At 35.7% G+C, this 17,680-nt stretch overlaps 1 protein-coding gene across 5 annotated transcripts in view; it reads left to right on the forward strand.

The window, feature by feature from the left end:
• The window catches only part of LOC105484296 (contactin 5), a 1,362,583-nt gene that overhangs the window by 1,303,353 nt on the left and 41,550 nt on the right, over positions 1-17,680 (forward strand). For 4 of the 5 annotated variants that reach the window (XM_071075496.1, XM_011745800.3, XM_011745801.3 and 1 more), the window contains one exon: positions 8,340-8,449. In XM_071075496.1, the coding sequence (XP_070931597.1) occupies positions 8,340-8,449 (110 nt within the window). Of the gene's footprint in view, positions 1-8,339; positions 8,456-17,680 lie in introns of those variants that run through there. The other variant, XM_071075498.1, reaches the window with a different exon arrangement.

Consider the following 17,680-nt stretch of genomic DNA (forward strand, 5'->3'; position numbering starts at 1 on the left):
TAGTAAGCTGCCTCATATTTTTGTAATATAGAGCCAAATTTTAAAGCAGAATCAGAAAGTTTATCTTAGCATAACAATAGCCAGGGAAGTGAAGAATCAAGTAATGGCAAGGAACTATAGGTATTCTGATGAGATACTCATTGCACTTAGCATCTCAGATTTCTGAGGTGTTTTCAGATAAAGCCCGTAGGCCATGTTACTTATGTTATCTAACGTAAAGGTTAAAATCAAATATGAAATTGGAATCTCAAGACTTAATCTACATTTATGGAAACTGAGTCTCAGAGAGGTTAAGTAACATACTCAAATTCACACCAGTAAGTGACAGTTACAAGAAATGATAGTAAGTAGCAGAGCTAGGATTTTAACCATGTCTATATGACTGGAAAGCACATTTTTTAACTATTACACTATACTGCCTCATCAGGAATGTATACAATAATGATATTTTCTATTATTTATTGCTCAAAAGATCTATTTTGAAGTACATGTGTTATTCAGGAGTGCATATTCTTTTTCCTTTTAAAATGTTGGAACCTAATTATCAATTATATAGCATCAAAGGTCACATGAGAGATTAATTGGAGAAGTTTGTGAGCATGCTTTTTATAGTAACAACAGTGCTGCCTGTAAGAAATTCAGCTTTGTAATTTCTTTGTCAACCTTTGCTTTGAAATTAATTTATAGCAACCACCTTGAGTTTTTTTACTTTGTGTTTTCTTAAACTTGAAATGGCTTGCCTTTGGAGATTTCTCTTTCAAGCTAGATAGAAAACGTGCATATTTTCTTTTAAAGACACTGAGGTTATTCCTGTAACATATTTCATAGTAATGTAACACTTCATTTATTTTAGTCAACTGAAATACAAAATATATTAGGCAAATTAAATCTGGACAGAGTCCTTTGTTCTGACAATGAAATTCAAGCATGTATTTGGCATTTACTCACTAATTAAGTTTACAAATTTGGAACTTTATATGAGTAAAGTGTTAGCATCATTAGAGTGTGTCAACCAAGAAAGGCAGGACAAGGGAAAAGACAAGCATTTACCTGGAGTTAGCGGAACCTGATTTCAAATCTGATCACACTAACTAGACCATCTTGGGCAGTTTATTCAACTTTCTGAGGCTTAGCTTCCTCCACTTTAAAAATGAAGGTCTCAAAATAGAACATCTCTGGAATCTTGTACAAATCTAAAATTAAAACTCTGTCAATTTATTCTATATTCTAAAACATCATTTTAGCCGGGAGCAGTGGCTTACGCCTACTATAATCCCAACACATTGGGAGGCTGAGGCAGGAGGATCACTTGAGCCCAGGAATTTGAGGCTGCAATGAGCTATGGCTTTTATGGCACCACTATATTGCAACTTGAGTGAAAGAGTGAGACCCTGTCTCAAAAAATTAATAAGTGGATTAAAATAAAATAAAACATTCTTTTTAACAATTGTCTTAGTACAGATAGTAATAATAGATCCACTTTTGCTATACAATAAAAAGGGAAAACCAACATCCTTTTTTAGTCACTTCACAATTTGCTTTACTTAAAAAGGAGTGAGCATTTCCAAGATTAAACCATTTTTAAAAAGAGGAAAGGCCTGTAATGCCCTTGTAAAATAACGTATTACACTCTTAGACTCTTGCCAGTGCAGGTTTCTCCCCTCTATGTCTATGGATGTTCAGACAGCTTCACAGTGTATCTTTTATCATTACACTCTTGCCCAAAGCCCAACTAATCTGAGCTAGATTGTATTTCTCCATAAGACAAATCCTGCTTCCTTATTCTTCCGTTAACCCAATCCACTTGTTTATCACCTCAAAATCCCTCCACATTCTTAGATACAGTAAAGATCAAGAGGAGTGAGACCGCCTTTCTATTTCCGTTTACAGGCTTAGTTCTTCCTCTTCCTTTCAAGATTACAGCTACATGCCTTAAGCACTGTGAAAAAGCCACCTTTTCACAGCTGACACCAAGCTGGGAAGAAAAATGTCAAATGCAGCTACCAGAATTTATGTTATTGGGAGGGAAGCATAGAACAGAAAAACGTACAAGGCACACCTTACACTACTACTTCTCAACCTGTTTCCCAGTGGAACATGGATAACAGATGACATTCATACCCAGAACATGCTTTTATACATGTTTATGTGCATTCTCCATTCTCTCTATCCCTTTCTTTTCCTCTCAATAAAGTATCTCAGAATGCAAATACAATTACATTATTTCGGAGAAAACCTTGAATTGACATGTTTTTCAAAGAAATCATCATTTACAAATGTTGATGCTTGATCAATAAATCACTTGGGATATGACCTTAAGTCTCACAACTCTGAGGTTTAGTATTGCCTTAGAGTACTCTCAGAAAAAGTTTCAAATGTTTTTTCTGCTAACCTTTCAATGTTGCCACAAGAGAAGCGACCCTTAATGACTCTGTCAGTGCCAAACGGCATCTGACATAAGCCCTGGAGAAGAGAGATATTTGCCTGCCAAGATATCCATGTACCCTGTACATGTGTCAAATATCTTTGCCATTTAAACCAAGCAAGGTTTATGGGCCTTCCTAAGCCTGACTTCAGACCTCTAGGGTATGATATAATTCTATACAACACCCTTATTTTGGAAACAATTCCGTTTGTTATAAAAAGAACAGTGAAATTCCAAAATAAGTTCTCAAAATGCATGGTAAAACTGATTAAAAAATAATTCTTTTCCAAGATAAAAACATTAAATTGGCTTTGTCTTCCACATTTCAAGAAATAATGAATACTCAAACATACCCATTTTCCACTTAGTTCTTCTCACCGTAACTTCAGAAACGAAAAGAACTGGAGCATTCAATTAAACCTAATGGAAAAACAGAAGAAAATTTGATATAGTTAATTATAGGTTGAAAGATTTATTCACTTGTGATGTGCTTGATCCTTTATCTTTTCTAGTTTTCTTGGCTTTTGCCTTATCTGTAAAAAATGTCCTGCTCATATATTTATTAAACCTAAAAAGCCTGTCCTCATTTGCAGAAAATGATATACAATTATCTCATTGCAAGTGGAGCTACCACAGCCCAAATTAAAACCTAACATTCCTAAGGTGTTATTCTCCAGATCCATCCTTAGCTGAAACTGAGCTCAGTGGGATTTATGTGAACTTGAAAATTAATCAATTGACATATTAGTTGTAAAATACAAGAAATAATTTCCTGTCTTTTCCAGATGATCTATTTGGATTAGTGCCTATAAAAGTTCAACTGCAGTTGTCTTCACCGAATTTTTAAATAATGAAACCATACCTTTTCTCTCCAGGAGTTTATTAAACTCTCTTTTGATTAATGCTGTTGCTCTAGGGGTCTCTTGGGAAGGGATCTCTTGGGAAGTCAGGTGTATAGTCAAAATTACAAGCACATACCCCAATATGACATGAAGATCTCCAGCTGCTAGGTCACTTCATACAAATGTATCATCTAAATTCATGAACATGGTAATGTTGTTCAACATTTTTAATCTAAAAGAAACAAACCTATCAATCATCCTGTCCACTACATATCCCAAGATTACAGTGAAGGAGTTAGCCATTGCCTAATTAATATCATCACAAGTAACAGGAAAAAAAAAAAAAGAAAGAGGTTTCCTTCTAAGTCTTTGATTCCACTAGATAGAATGCTAGTACAGTCTCAGAAATAAGTTTCTGAACTTTTATTAAATTACCCCAGTGTAAGAGATGGGAGTGAGAGTGGCAGAATACATCCTGTGATTTAGAGATCAGGAGAGTTTCAGAGATGCCTGAATATGACATGACTGAGGAGGAGCTGTGCAGCTGAGGTTCAAAATTAAACAGGAACCAAAGGAGTTGATAGTGAGCCTGTGGCAGGATTAAGCGGGTGATAATGGGGATATAGATGGTTTCTCACAATACCTAGAAGTAGAGAGCCCAAGTAGGGAGCCCAACACAAACATTCTTGAGAGAAGTCAGATGTGGAGGGGCAAAAAGGGAAAGAGAGAAATAGAAAAGGAAAAAGCATCAGGTGAGTATAACAGAGACATAGGCACAGAAGCAGAACAGTGTGGTGCTCAGAGCCTGACTGCCTGTGTTCAAATCCTCCCTCCACATTTAAGCAGCTGTGGGATCTTGAGTAAGTAGCCTAACCTCTCTGCCCCTTGATTTCTTCATCTGAAAAAATGCTAGTAGTAGTAACATGGTTGTTGGGAAGATTAATTAAGACATGTAAAGAATTAATAACAGGGTTTGAAACACAGGAGAACCTCAATAAATAGCAATTATTAGTATTTTGAGTGATCCCTTCATCTCTTTTGTCTTTTTGTTTACTTCTAATCTTATTCTATCCATTCCTCTGTCAGTTATTTGGAGGCAATTGAGCAATAAAAGAAGGAACTATCTGTGTTTTCTGTAAAACTTATTCTGTGACTCAAAATGGACTCTAGGAGGTGAAGAATGAGCCAGCCTCTTTCTTTATGCCAATTTAAAAACAGAGGAAAGAGCATTTGAGTCCCAAGTTCTAGTTGGAGCTTTTTCACAGCTAAAAGCAGAGTATGGATAAATCAACATCTGTACGTTTTACTTTTCTAATCTGCAAAATGACAGCATGGATTTAAAACAGGTCCATTACCCCAAAGCACATAGGAGTGAGGTAAGAAATAAAAATAATAAAGTACTCCTTGTGTGAGATAATAGGGAGTAGTAGGAACTCTGGCATATGTAGAAGCACACACCCAGACTGAGGGAGTCCACCACTAAACCTCATCGGCCAACACTCAAGAATTTAGGCTTCATACTGTCTTCTTTCCCCCGCCCCCTGCAAGAGAAGCCAGAAATTCATCTTTTTTTTTTTAATTATACTTTAAGTTCTAGGGCACATGTGTACAACGTGCAGGTTTGTTACATATGTATACATGTGCCATGTTTGTGTGCTGCACCCATTAACTCGTCATTTACATTAGGTATATCTCCTAATGCTATCCCTCCCCCCTTCCCCCCCCCCCACGATAGGTCCCAGTGTGTGATGTTCCCCTTCCTGTGTCCAAGTGATCTCATTGTTCAGTTGCCACCTATGAATGAGAACATGTGGTGTTTGGTTTCCTATTCTCGCGATAGTTTACTGAGAATGATGGTTTCCAGCTGCATCAATGTCCCTACAAAGGACATTAACTCATCCTTTTTTATGGCTGCATAGTGTTCCATGGTATATATGTGCCACATTTTCTTAATCCAGTCTATCATTCATGGACATTTGGGTTGGTTCCAAGTCTTTGCTATTGTGAATAGTGCTGCAATAAACATACGTGTGCATGTTTCTTTATAGCAGCATGATTTATAATCCTTTGGGTATATACCCAGTAATGGGATGGCTGGATCAAATGGTATTTCTAGTTCTAGATCCTTGAGGAATCGCCACACTGTCTTCCACAATGGTTGAACTAGTTTACAGTCCCACCAACAAAATTCTTATTTTCAAATGTTGACTTAATTTAACACATGATGTAGACAAACAAAACATGACTAAAGACTCACTGCCCCTGCATTTGTGACTTTGGAGCCAAATGACTTCTAGAGTCCTTTCTAGTTGTAACTTTCCATCAATCGGTTACAGTGGGATGCTCAAAGCGAATGGCCAGTTTTAATGCAAACTAGATGTTCTGTGATCCAGTTAGTTACTTCTCTCTGCAGACCAATTTTTGACCTAGTTGAAAATGTTCACTTGGGTATACATATTACATACTAAAATTTCTGGGAAAAGCTGACTGAGGTCACTCTTTTTACATGCTGAAATTCCTAATTCAGGTCAACATAGATCAACTTCCGATACCACTCAGGGATGTTCAATCTTTTGGCTTCCTTGGGCCACATTGAAAGAAGACGAATTGTCTTGGACCACACATAAAATACACTAACGATGATAGATGATAAGCTAAAAAAAAAGAAAAAAAAAGTTACAAAAAAATCTTATGTTTTTAGAAGTTCACAGATTTTTGGGGGGCCACATTCAAAGCTGTTCTGGGCCAAGCCTGGACACGCTTGATTAGATTAAGAGGGTGAAAAACGATTTAAAATGACTCTTCAGTTCTTGTTGATTGATTCACTGTCATTCAATTATATGAAATTATAACATGCAGCTCCCCAAAATGCAACTGTGAAATGTAGGTGTGATATGACCCCAATTTAAAATCCTTAGAGCTTTTAAATAAAAATTAAGGTGCTTGTTTGAGAAGCAGGTTTCTGAACATTTTTATTTACTTTTACTTTAATATTTTTTAAGCTTTCTGTGTGAGAACTACTTAAACTTGTACAGTAGTACTGAAAGTTGATAGAGAAATAATTCCTTTCTTTGGAGATAAAGAGATAGGGAAAAGTTGCTACCCCACCACATGTTTTGTGCTTCTGAAGTTATTTATCCCCCTGCAATCTTCTTTGACAAAGATGTAATTGCTTCAGCAATATAAAAGTTGAAAGAAAGCATTTGACACACAAATCTCTGCAATGCATTTATTCTGAAGAGAAGTAAAACTGCTACTGAATAGCAAGTGATATTCAAAGTGTGGTTTCCTTTCAAATAAACTGTATCCTAAATCCCAGAGATCAAGTTGTACACACCTCAAAAACATCAACATTCTTTCATTTACTTGCAAAATCAAGAATTTTAACTCCTACTAAATAGCAATGGGGAAAAAATGTCCGTTGCAAGTCTGGTAATCAGAATTCTAGAATAAGATAGAAGATTTTTCCAGAATGCATGTTTTAAATTGGATAGATGCACAAATAATAGGGAGTTGGAAAGTGAGATGAGGGAAATCGCTGAGCAAAGGAAAATAATAAAAAAAAATTCAAAAGGTGACAGAATGAGCAATTATAATTTATACCATGGTAGTAATTAATGTCAGCTTCTGTGTAAAAATTAATGTGAATTCACCAAAGCACTTTGAGATGACACAATTATAGCATGTGTTTTTAACAAAGGTTTGGCCAAAAGAAAATAATTGCTTGGTGCAAACATGGACCAACCAAGTTTTTGCAGGCTCCTTTTGCAATAACAGGCTAGATATTTTTGACTGATATATTTCAATTAATAATATATAATAGTATTCCAGACACATGTATGACTAGCTTCTTTTAGAAAAGGAAACACCTCAGAAAATGATTATAGCTTCAATGTTGCCTTTTAACATTTTTATTTAGAACTCAATCTTTGCTATATGGTTCCCTAAATTGAAGAAAACCAAACAAAACAAAAATTTCACAGATGAAGCTGAGCTCTAATCAGTGATAAGGGGTTAGTACCAAAATCTCTACAATTTTTATGGAGTAGAATTTTTTAATAGACTTTTTACAGAACTGTTTGAACTAATGTATGGCCTTTATTCTGCCATTTCATTTAACGTGTGTTTGTGACACAGTATTTATGATTCAACCGTGTCAACACTAGAAATATTTTGTTCCTCACGTCAAGTGCAGGCTCGAATAAAGTGCACCTTTTGATGGATGCCAGTCAGACGTTGTGTGTTTCAAAAAAATTAGTGTGAAAGGTCACTGAATGTAGAAACAAATGGAAAGGTGGTTTTGAGCCACAGCACTGAGCCCTTCAGGGACTTTCTTTTCCACCTGCACCTGTCTTAAAAGTCAATGCATGCCATTTAAATATCATGATTCATAGCATATTCCTTATATAATCATAAAAATGTAGTTTTCTGGTGGAACAACAAAAAGTGTCTAATGAAATTTAGATACTATTTATGCCTACACAGAATAAAAAATAAAATAATATGGTATTTTGTGAATGAACATATTTAACGCCAAGCACAGTACTAAATATTTTATATGCACTATTCTAATTAAAACCAACCTTTAAATCTATGAGATAAATACTCTTATTATAGTCATGTTATAGATGAGGGAACTAGGGCTTAGAAAGAGATAAAACAACTTACCCAAAGGTAAATAAATAGCTAAAAAAAAATGTTTTAAGGCAAAAAGCAACAGCAGCAGCAACAACAAAAAAAGTAAACCTTGACGCCACAGTCCATTTTTACAGGCATTATGCTAGATTGGCAGAAAATTTAAGTTCCCCAGAAATGTCTTAGCTGATCCAAGGCTGAATGTCTTTGCTTGTCTTGCTAGATTTGTCATTTGTCATTGGTAAGGTATTGATGAGACTTGACCCAAGTATAGAAATCCAAAAGAATCACCTTTATATTTTGTTGTGTTTTTTATAACTACCACAGCCCTTCATTTCAAAAATAAGGTAAGAGGAAGTTAACACCTGACAGACTCACGTGCAATGCTTTGATGGACATAAACTTTTTATAACTGTGTTTTGTTTTCCTTCATACAGAACCCAGTGCTGCTCCCACAGATGTCAAGGCAACAAGTGTGTCTGTGTCAGAGATTCTTGTTGCATGGAAACACATTAAGGAGAGTCTAGGAAGACCACAGGGATTTGAGGTATGAACAGAATGATTGAAAATAAGCCTTATTATTTCTTCCGGCATCACATTCTCCTAAAGAGAGATCTCGGTGACACTTCAGAATTTCAACAGAATTTCTTTGAAATTTTGTTCTATGTTAAAGAAACTAAGAAATACTATTTTACTGACATCTGTTATGTTGCTCATTAACTGGTTTATTTTTCAGGACAATAGCTTCCATAGCACTATGCAAAGATGTTTTTAAAAGATGAAAATAGAGTTGTAGACAAAAGCAGGAGCTATAGGTAGATATTTAATGGTATCTAATTTATTGGTCATTTTAAAAGTTTTTGTGTCTTTCTTTCTAATAATTTAACGTATAAATACAAGTTTTCCTTTTGTACTTTCTTGGTATCTCTTACCCCCAGTGCTGAATTATCAAATTTTGCTTGGAATTTAATGATCTGTATTGTATCTATGTATTCAGATAGTTTCTTTTTGTCCCTTAAATGTTGCTATTTTTAAACATAGTTATTCCAGTCTTATAGTGGTGAATATTTCATATCAAATGAATAACACCAATGAAATTTTAGCCTCCAGAGAGACCAGCAGATTGTGAGTAGTCTGTGAACATGAATATTCTATGATAACAAGATTCTGCTTCTCACACAGCTCTTGTTCTTGTTCTTGCCTTGCTTGGCCAATCATGGAGAGGAATAAGGGGGATAATGTCTAAAAGACAAAAAGAATTAGCATCTGACCCAAGACTTTAGTTGCATTTAAAAAGAATTTATTCTTACTTTTTCTCTGCTTCAGTTCCCATTAAGAGAAAATCATCTTGTGTTTTGAACAATGATCAAGTATAGGACTTGTACACTAACATGGTTTCCAGGCTGAAACATATTTTTAATTCTATTTGAGTTTTCAAATAATGCCTGATAATTATTTGATTAACACACAGGTGGTATTAGATAATGATTTCTATGATAAAGTATTTATACCATCTTTCTAAGAGTTACAGCAAAAACAATTTATGGGAAACCATTACCTACTTATACAATATCATGGACTTATTTCTACAATCTTGCTTCAATTAATTATTTGGAATAATTTAGTAAGTATCTCATTATGACTGCATGTTTATGTGATGAATATTTCTGTTTCTCCCTATCCTTCAGCAACCATGTTTGTTTATCATTAAATCTCAGCAAATGATAGTATATATATTTGGCCCATAACTGACCACAATAAATATATGTTGAATGAATGAATGAATGTTTGTGCAGAACAATTAGCCCCTTTCTATCCAACTGCAGAAAACATTGTGGTGGTTTTTCCAGTTTCCCTTCTCTATGGAGGAGGGACAGTGTGCCTCCTCCAGCTGCTGTGAGTGTTGACTGCTAATGGTTCTCAGCTCCCACTCTAGAGAATTGCCCTCCACGGAGGAGAGCTACATTACTTGGAAAGTGACCTCATCACACTTAGTCAGCCTAAGATCAATGACTGACTGATACTGGTCTCTTACCTCAGGGAGGAAACAACTTTATGGTGTAGTTTATGATACAGAGCCTTGCTGTATGCATCAGGCCAAAGCCAGATTTCCTGGAACCACATTCTTGCTCAGCTCCCTCTAGCTCCCTATTCTGAGTTCCTCCCTTTTTAATAGGTTTTACCTGTAAGCATCCTCATAGTAAATAATATGCACCAAAATCCCTATCTCAAGTTCTGCTTTTGGGGACTTCAACCAAAAAGAACTACATTAGTGTGAATTCACTCTAAACCTCTGAATCGGAACATCTGGGGCAGACGTCTGGGGTGTGTACTTTCAGAAAGCCACAAAGTATATTCTGGTGCATGGAAGAGTGACAATCCAGGCTCCTATATCTCAGAGGGATGTTCCTTTTATATAGCCAGTCACCCTCAAGCTTTTTTTTTTTTTTAACCTGCCCTATTAGCATGACCTTCAGACAACCATCATTATTCACCATGTTGACATCTCTCTGTGAGGTCCTGCAGAGATCACATGTGCACAATTCTTCCCTTCCTAAATATAAATCATTCATTCTTTAATTCAATAAATATTTATGTAGACCTATTAAGTACCAGACATTGAGCTAAATGCCAGGAACAAAACAATGAGCAAAACAAAGTCCCTGCTCTTATAAAGCTTATATTGTAGTAGGGAAGGCACACAATCAACAAACTAAGAAATAATCGTATGTTTGTTTTTTTTTTTAAATATGTGATATACTTTCAGTTGATGATACAGGCTATGTAGAAAACTAGGGCAAGAAGGTAAAGAGTGAGAGAGTCTGATATTTTACAGAGGTTTGAGAAATCAACCTTTCTGTGGTTGTGACGTGTGAGTAGAGACATGATGTAATGAGAGACAGCAGAGAGAACAGCAAGCTCAAGAGCTCTGAAGTACTAGCACGCTGGACTTCTTCAAAGAACAAGAAGTGAGTAATTTTGGTGAGAGTAGGGAGCACAAGGAGAGTGGTAGCAGGATGATGATGAAGAGATTATCAGGACAAGGAACAGGTTTCTGGGGTCTTAGGAATCAGAGAAGTTCAGATTTCATCCAAAGTGTAAGAAGTCATAAAGTATTTCTAACTGGGAGGGACAAGTCAAGATCTGACATATGTAAAGCCTCTCTCAATCTAGAAGGTAGAGAATAGACCCTGGGGAGGACCTCAGAGAGAAGAGCAGAGGGGCAGCTGTTCCATCCTCAGTGACAATGAGGCTGCTTTCTACTAGAGTGGTAGCAGTGGAGTTGATAAGAAGTGGGCATTTTAAAATATATTTTGAATTGAAGTGAGACAGAATTTGACCACAAACTACATGTAGGCTATGAAAAAGATGAGACAAAGATAATTGCAGAGATATTTACCAAGAAAAGAGGTAAATGACATTGTCATTCACAGAGATGAGGAACTCACAAAGAAGAGTGGGTTTTAGAGTGAAAATCAAGGATTCTGTTTTGGATCTTGAGTTAAGAGGAAGATTGGGGATGGAGCTATAACTATGGGAAATCATCAGAATATAAATAGTTTTTACGCATATACTGGCTGAGATCACTGAATAGTTGATAAAGAAGGTGCCTGAGAATTGAGCTCTGGGGTGGCCCATAATTTGGAACTCAGCAAAGGAGAGGAGAGGGTCTGGCTGAAGAAACTAAGAAGGAGACACTGAAGAAATGCAGAAGCCAAGAGAAGAATTTCAAAATGTAGAGAATGTTCCATAGTGTCAAATGCTGCTGGGAAATTCAGAAAGATGAGACCTGAGATTGCCAGATGGATACAGCAATGTGGAGACTGTAAGTAACTTTGATGAGAGAGATTTTATGGAATGCTGATAATGAAGGCTTGGCTGGAGGTTAAGATCAAGATTACTCAAGAGTGACACTCAAGACCATCAGAACACAATGTTTTCACTAGATTGGCTTCATTCAAAATAACTTATTGCAAGCAAAAATGGAATATATTTAAAAACAGAACGTTAATAAGAATGAATCAAATTCTGGAACAATCATCATAATGACCACATTTCTGAATTAAAATAAATCAACAAAAATTCTGACAATGACTTTATACAAAAAAATGGGGACAGAATTCATGGGCATAGTAACTATTCCATTTCATAGTGCATTATAAATTGTAGTTTCAAAATATGGCATCTTGTTACCAGAAAATAAAAATCAATATCTCATTAATTTGGAAATTCTTTGCTTTTTATAAATAGAACATAATTAAAACTTCGGCTAAATATGACATTAACTGTTATTTTAAGTATATTCTGCAAAGACTGTTTTTGATTTACACTGTTTCATAACTGAATAGCTGCATGTATATTTAACACTAAATATGATGTAGGTGAAACTTTCAGAATCTCTCTTACTCTCTCTTTTCTGTACTTTTTCTCTTGAAAGAGAGCTCTGCCTCTGTCCTTCACCGAACACATCTGGAATTTACTGCTCTCATCTTCTCCCCACTTATTTTTCTCTATCAAAAATGTCACTGAGTAAAAGATCTCCCTAATTATTACTAAAATATAATGAACCCAAAAAGCTTAACAATTTTTCTTACTTTTATCCTCTTTTTCACTCTATCCCTACCACCATCCTACCTAAATTTACTAATGGTCAAATTCAGAGCATGGTGACAATGAAACAAATATTGAAACAAGGGCAGTTGTCACCAAAACCAAAATTATCAGTTTCACATTTTATGTACTTATAATGTCAGTCCTATGAGTCACTTTTCTAGCCATAATTTTAACTTTCCCTGCAAAGTCTAAAACAGCAAGCTACTACAAAAGCATTAACTATGAACCATTTTGAAAATAGAGAAGACAGTGTTTTCAGCTGCCCCTCTTATTTTTCCCAAATCAGAACATAAATAAGATAGATAAGCTTCTGCTCTTATGAATGTTACATCCTAATGGGGGAAGACAATTTTTTAAAAAATCAAACAAATAAGTAACGAGATAAACTCTGATAACAATACACATGGAGGGTCAAAAGTATAGCAAACCTGGTTCCTGTGAGAACAGAAAGAAAGTGAAGCACTGGAAAATTAAAATAGTTGGAGGATTAGGTAGAGACAAGATATGTATAGATATATGGATTATGAAAAAGAAAAGTCTGTATTGTATTTGAAGTGCAGTAGAAAGCCACTGAGACAATTTAAGGAGGGAAGTCATAATGTCCAATTTATGGGTTTTTTTTTTTTAATCACTCTGGCTGCTCTTATGTGAAGAATGAAAGGGAGAGGAAAGAAAGGTCAGAGAATTGCAGTTAAGAGTTATCACAATAATCCAGGCAAGAAATGATTGTGGCCTAGACTTCAGCCATAGCAGTGGAGTGGGAGAGAAGCAGGTGTATTTTAGAGGCAGGACTGGCAAGATTTGCTGACTGATGTGATGTGGAGGAAAGAGAAATGATGATTCCTCCATCTCTGGCTTGGTCACATAGGTAAATTGTGACATTTACCAAAAAAAATGAAGGAAGCTGAACAAAGAACAGATTTGAAGCTAGGAAATCAAGAGTTCTATTTAATCACATTGAATTTTTGATGCCTATTGGAAATCTAAGAGGGTAAGTCAGATAGGCAGTAGAACATGCCAGTTTGGAGTCTAATTGAGAGAACAAGGCTGAAAACATAGAGGTGGCCATTATAGAAGTGATATTTAAAGCCATGTTGCCATAGGAAAGCATCAGAGGACAAAATTTCAAGAGGAGAGGAGAGAAGTAGAGAGGAGGGGAATGAGGGGGGCTATGCTATGTCCTGGAACACTCAGCATTTAGAAGTTGAGCTGAAGAGGAGGAATCAGCAAGGAGACTGGCAAGGAGAATAAATCAGTTTGGTAGCAGGAATACCACGTATGCATCAAAAAAGCTAAAGGAGTTGACCAAAAAGAGGGAACTGGCTAACTATGCTTAATGCTGCCAAGAGATCAAGTGAGATAACGATGGAAAAGTGCCTGTTTGGTTTACAGGTTATTGGCGACAACTTCCACAATCAAATAAATAATCAATATCCCTTATGTTGTCAATTAGTAACTTCAAGTTACAGACATTGAGTAACCTTAATAATGCCACTGCTTCTAAAGAATGGTTGGTGGAAATAGTTTGAGGGCAAAGGAACGTCATTTCAGAGCTCTCAGCCCATCAGCACCTTACTTGATGTGGAGTTTCCTGTATCTTGTCAGGACACCAAGGGGTTTTGGTATTCATTCTTGTGTTGAGAATCACAGCTCTTCAGTGTTGGTATCAGAAATGGTTAAGAGTAAAATTCAACCTCTGAATATATTTTTGCACCGCATATTATAATGTGAGCAGAAGTAGCCACTGCAGAAAACTCTTTTAGCCTCAAACAAACAGAGTGAAAAGAAGTCAAGTTGAGACTTTAACATAGTGTTTGCCTTGATGTACCAGGCATTATAGAGAAGGTAAATAAGAAACAAGATATCATTTCTGAAGTCATGTACACAGATTTATTTCCTTCTAGAATATGTTTTCTGTCAAGGCCATACCCATGTTCCGCTTTGAAACTGATGACTGTATCCCTGGAATATATAGTGTGGTATTAACTAATAACACCTCAATGCATTTTCCTTAATAAATAATCAAACCAGAACCTATTTGTGATTCACTTGTCTCTGAAATCTTTGTATTTTCTTCTCTACTAATTGAGGGAAGCTACACTTGAGCAAGAGTCATTTGGAGAGAAGATGGCATCATTAAGGGCAATAAAGTCCTTAAATCTCTCATAGCCTTACCTGATCTCCCTCCTGCAAGTTGCTATTAGGCTTTCCCTTCCCACTTCTGACTGCAGGTTCTTCTGATTTGGTTGCAGCCTGACTCTGATTCTGACCCTAAGTTGACAGTCAAATGCCATCTCACATTTCCCTGACCTGACTTTATGTTTCATTTGAATCTCGTTAATTATTTATTCATTTATTTATTTAACTAGTATTCATTAAACACCTGCTATGTTTTGATGCAGTATTCAGGCTGAAACAATAAATAAAACTGAGTTCCTGACCTTATGAAGTTTGCAGTCTAGCAATGGAGACTTTTTCTATTTTCTCGAGTTTTTGTATTTTGCTTCAATCCTAAACTAGGGTCTTGATCCTAACTTCTGGTAGCTCCTTTTGCTGATGACTTGGGTTTGATAATCTTTTCCCTGATGCATTTCTGTAGAACATCAGTAAGGATCTCAGTCAGAGGCTTCCCCTGGTAGCATTTGTCAATAATCTACTTACACTTGGCATTTTGGCCTTTCACAAGGAAGCTTCCGTTACAGCTTAATTGGTTTAAGAAATAATAAATCGAGCATTTTGACTTAAACTTATTTTCATTTTTAACTAACCCAACACTTTCAAGTACATGAAACAATTCAAATCAAATAGTGATTGATTTTTGTTATTAAATTGATGAACTGCTTTATCTAATAGAATGTTCATAGCAATTAAGATGGTAAGAATAGTTTTGCAAAAAGACAAGGTCAGAATGATAACAGCCCAGACAAAGTGATCGATGGTAAGAGGCTTGAGGACAATTTAGCAATTTTACCCCTTTCTGTTTCTGAGTGGATCCATCTGTGGACATCTTAAAAGGTCACAATTAGGCTACAGGAGAACCCCACTGTACAAAGAAAAATAGTGTCTCTTCCTTTCAACCAGCTGCCGCCTGAAAGGATAGCACTACCTCACAAAAAAGACCATCTGAAGAAATAAGAAAAGGAATATGAAATTCCAAATGTAGACATTAATCCATCTATTTGTATGTTTCAAATATTTGAGAAATTTTGTCAACATCTGCTTAGCACCACCCATTTGTAAATTTTGGTTACCTGCATGGAATTAGCTTGACATTTTATGGCAGCAGGGACTAAATGTAGAAAGCACTGACACTGAGAGATGTGAAATGTCTAGCTTATGATATGCAGCATGATTGAAAATTGAAAGTGGGCTGTATTTATTGAACAACTTTGATTCATGAATAACCATAACTGTCCCATCTGGATTGCCATCTCTGTCACTAGCCCATACAAGTAAATTATTAGGTTCAGTTTTGAATTTATGAACCCACCAGCATTAAGTGTCCTGTGAATGGTAAACTCTGAATCCTAGAGCAGAGTCCCTCAAGCTTTTCAGAACATAAAAGGATTTTTATGCGCATACAAATTCAGAGCAGATGCCACTCTGGCAAGAAGGAAGAGTAAAGGATAAGGCCAAATTTCATAATCATTTCTGTGATTTTCCCAGATCAGCAAAACAGACAAAGTAAATTGTGATAATGGAATGTTGGATGATTCATTTTTTTTCACTCCTTCACTCATCAAGCATTTATTCAGTATCAGGCACTATTCTGGGCACTGAGAATGTACATATAAATAAGATCTAGTCCTTACCCTCAAAAAGCTCACAGTCTAATATTGAGGGAGGTTTATGGGAAGTTAAAGTAAAGAAAAAAGAAATACATTGGAACAATATAATTCTCGTGTCTATAATTATCCCAGGATTCCTTAGGATCCTGATCCTCTGAACGAACTGTGTGAATAAATTTGTGCCAATGCCCTATATGGGTGTAAGTTTCTCTGTTTTAATGAGAATATGCTTCTGTCCTGAAATTGTCCTTAATTTTCCAAATAGGTCAACGAATAAAAGTTATATTAACTGAATAAAATAGAAATGAAATTTTCAGTAGACATAATTTTTAAAATATTTATATTTCATATTCTGCCTGTGGAACAAAGTCTTCCATGATTGCCAAGTTTATGGTGCTTGTATTCATTCATCCCTTATTTTAAGATAATTATTAACTGTATTTTTATCTTTTTAATAGCTGGACTCATTTTTACAACAAGCAACAATGTATTTTGCAGCATGAGTTTAAGTGCACAGTGTCCTGGTTTCAATTCTGAACATTTTAGTGATTATTAAGAAAAAAAAAAAAAAAGACAAAACAACTTGTCCCATTTTACAATACTCACTAAAAGGCACCTCTAGCAACTTCTTTGCTTGGGCTACGTACGTAAGGTTCACGTGTTCATTTTAAACCTTCCAGAGGATATGCAACTCAGAAGTTCATTTTAGACACGTCACTAAAGCCATTTCCACTTATTGATTGCACTGAAAAGACACCAATTGTGTTTTGCTCTATAAAAGAAGTCGTGGTAGGGATTTCTTCAGGGCAGAAGGGACAAGGTTGTTGTTATTCTTTATTTTATGATCTGACTGTAATCATTAGAGTAGGAGACAAAACAAATGGGCCTCCCCGTTCTCTGACAACAACTCATGCTAGACAGATTGTATTTAATTTGTATAGTGAGGGGAGGAAATGTATTTGTGTGAAGATTGACTTTCAGATACAAGTTAAAGGGGAGAAAGAAGCTGAAATGAAGCTAGTCACCAGAAAGCTAACAATGATTGTTTTATTTTCCATATGCTATGTGGATAGCAGCCATTTTACAGAGCCTCTCTGGCTGTTTATTAATACTACATAAAAGTAAGAATACAAAAAACTAAACAATAAGAAAAAATAAAATGCCATTTTTATCCTTTCTTTTCTGAAATTCTGAGGACTCTCAGTTAAATCAAATAGCTTTTATCTATCATTAGATTTCTTTCTTGGCTTATTTTCATAGACTGTGAGGCTAACTAAAAATTATGTTTTGTGAAAATCATCAAATCAAAAGCAAATTGAAGTAATGTTTCCATTGTTTAACTTGTTCTTTTCTTGTCCTATTGAAACACAACTCTA

The sequence above is a fragment of the Macaca nemestrina genome, chromosome 12, assembly GCF_043159975.1.
Source record: "Macaca nemestrina isolate mMacNem1 chromosome 12, mMacNem.hap1, whole genome shotgun sequence".
NCBI classification, from domain to species: domain Eukaryota; kingdom Metazoa; phylum Chordata; class Mammalia; order Primates; family Cercopithecidae; genus Macaca; species Macaca nemestrina.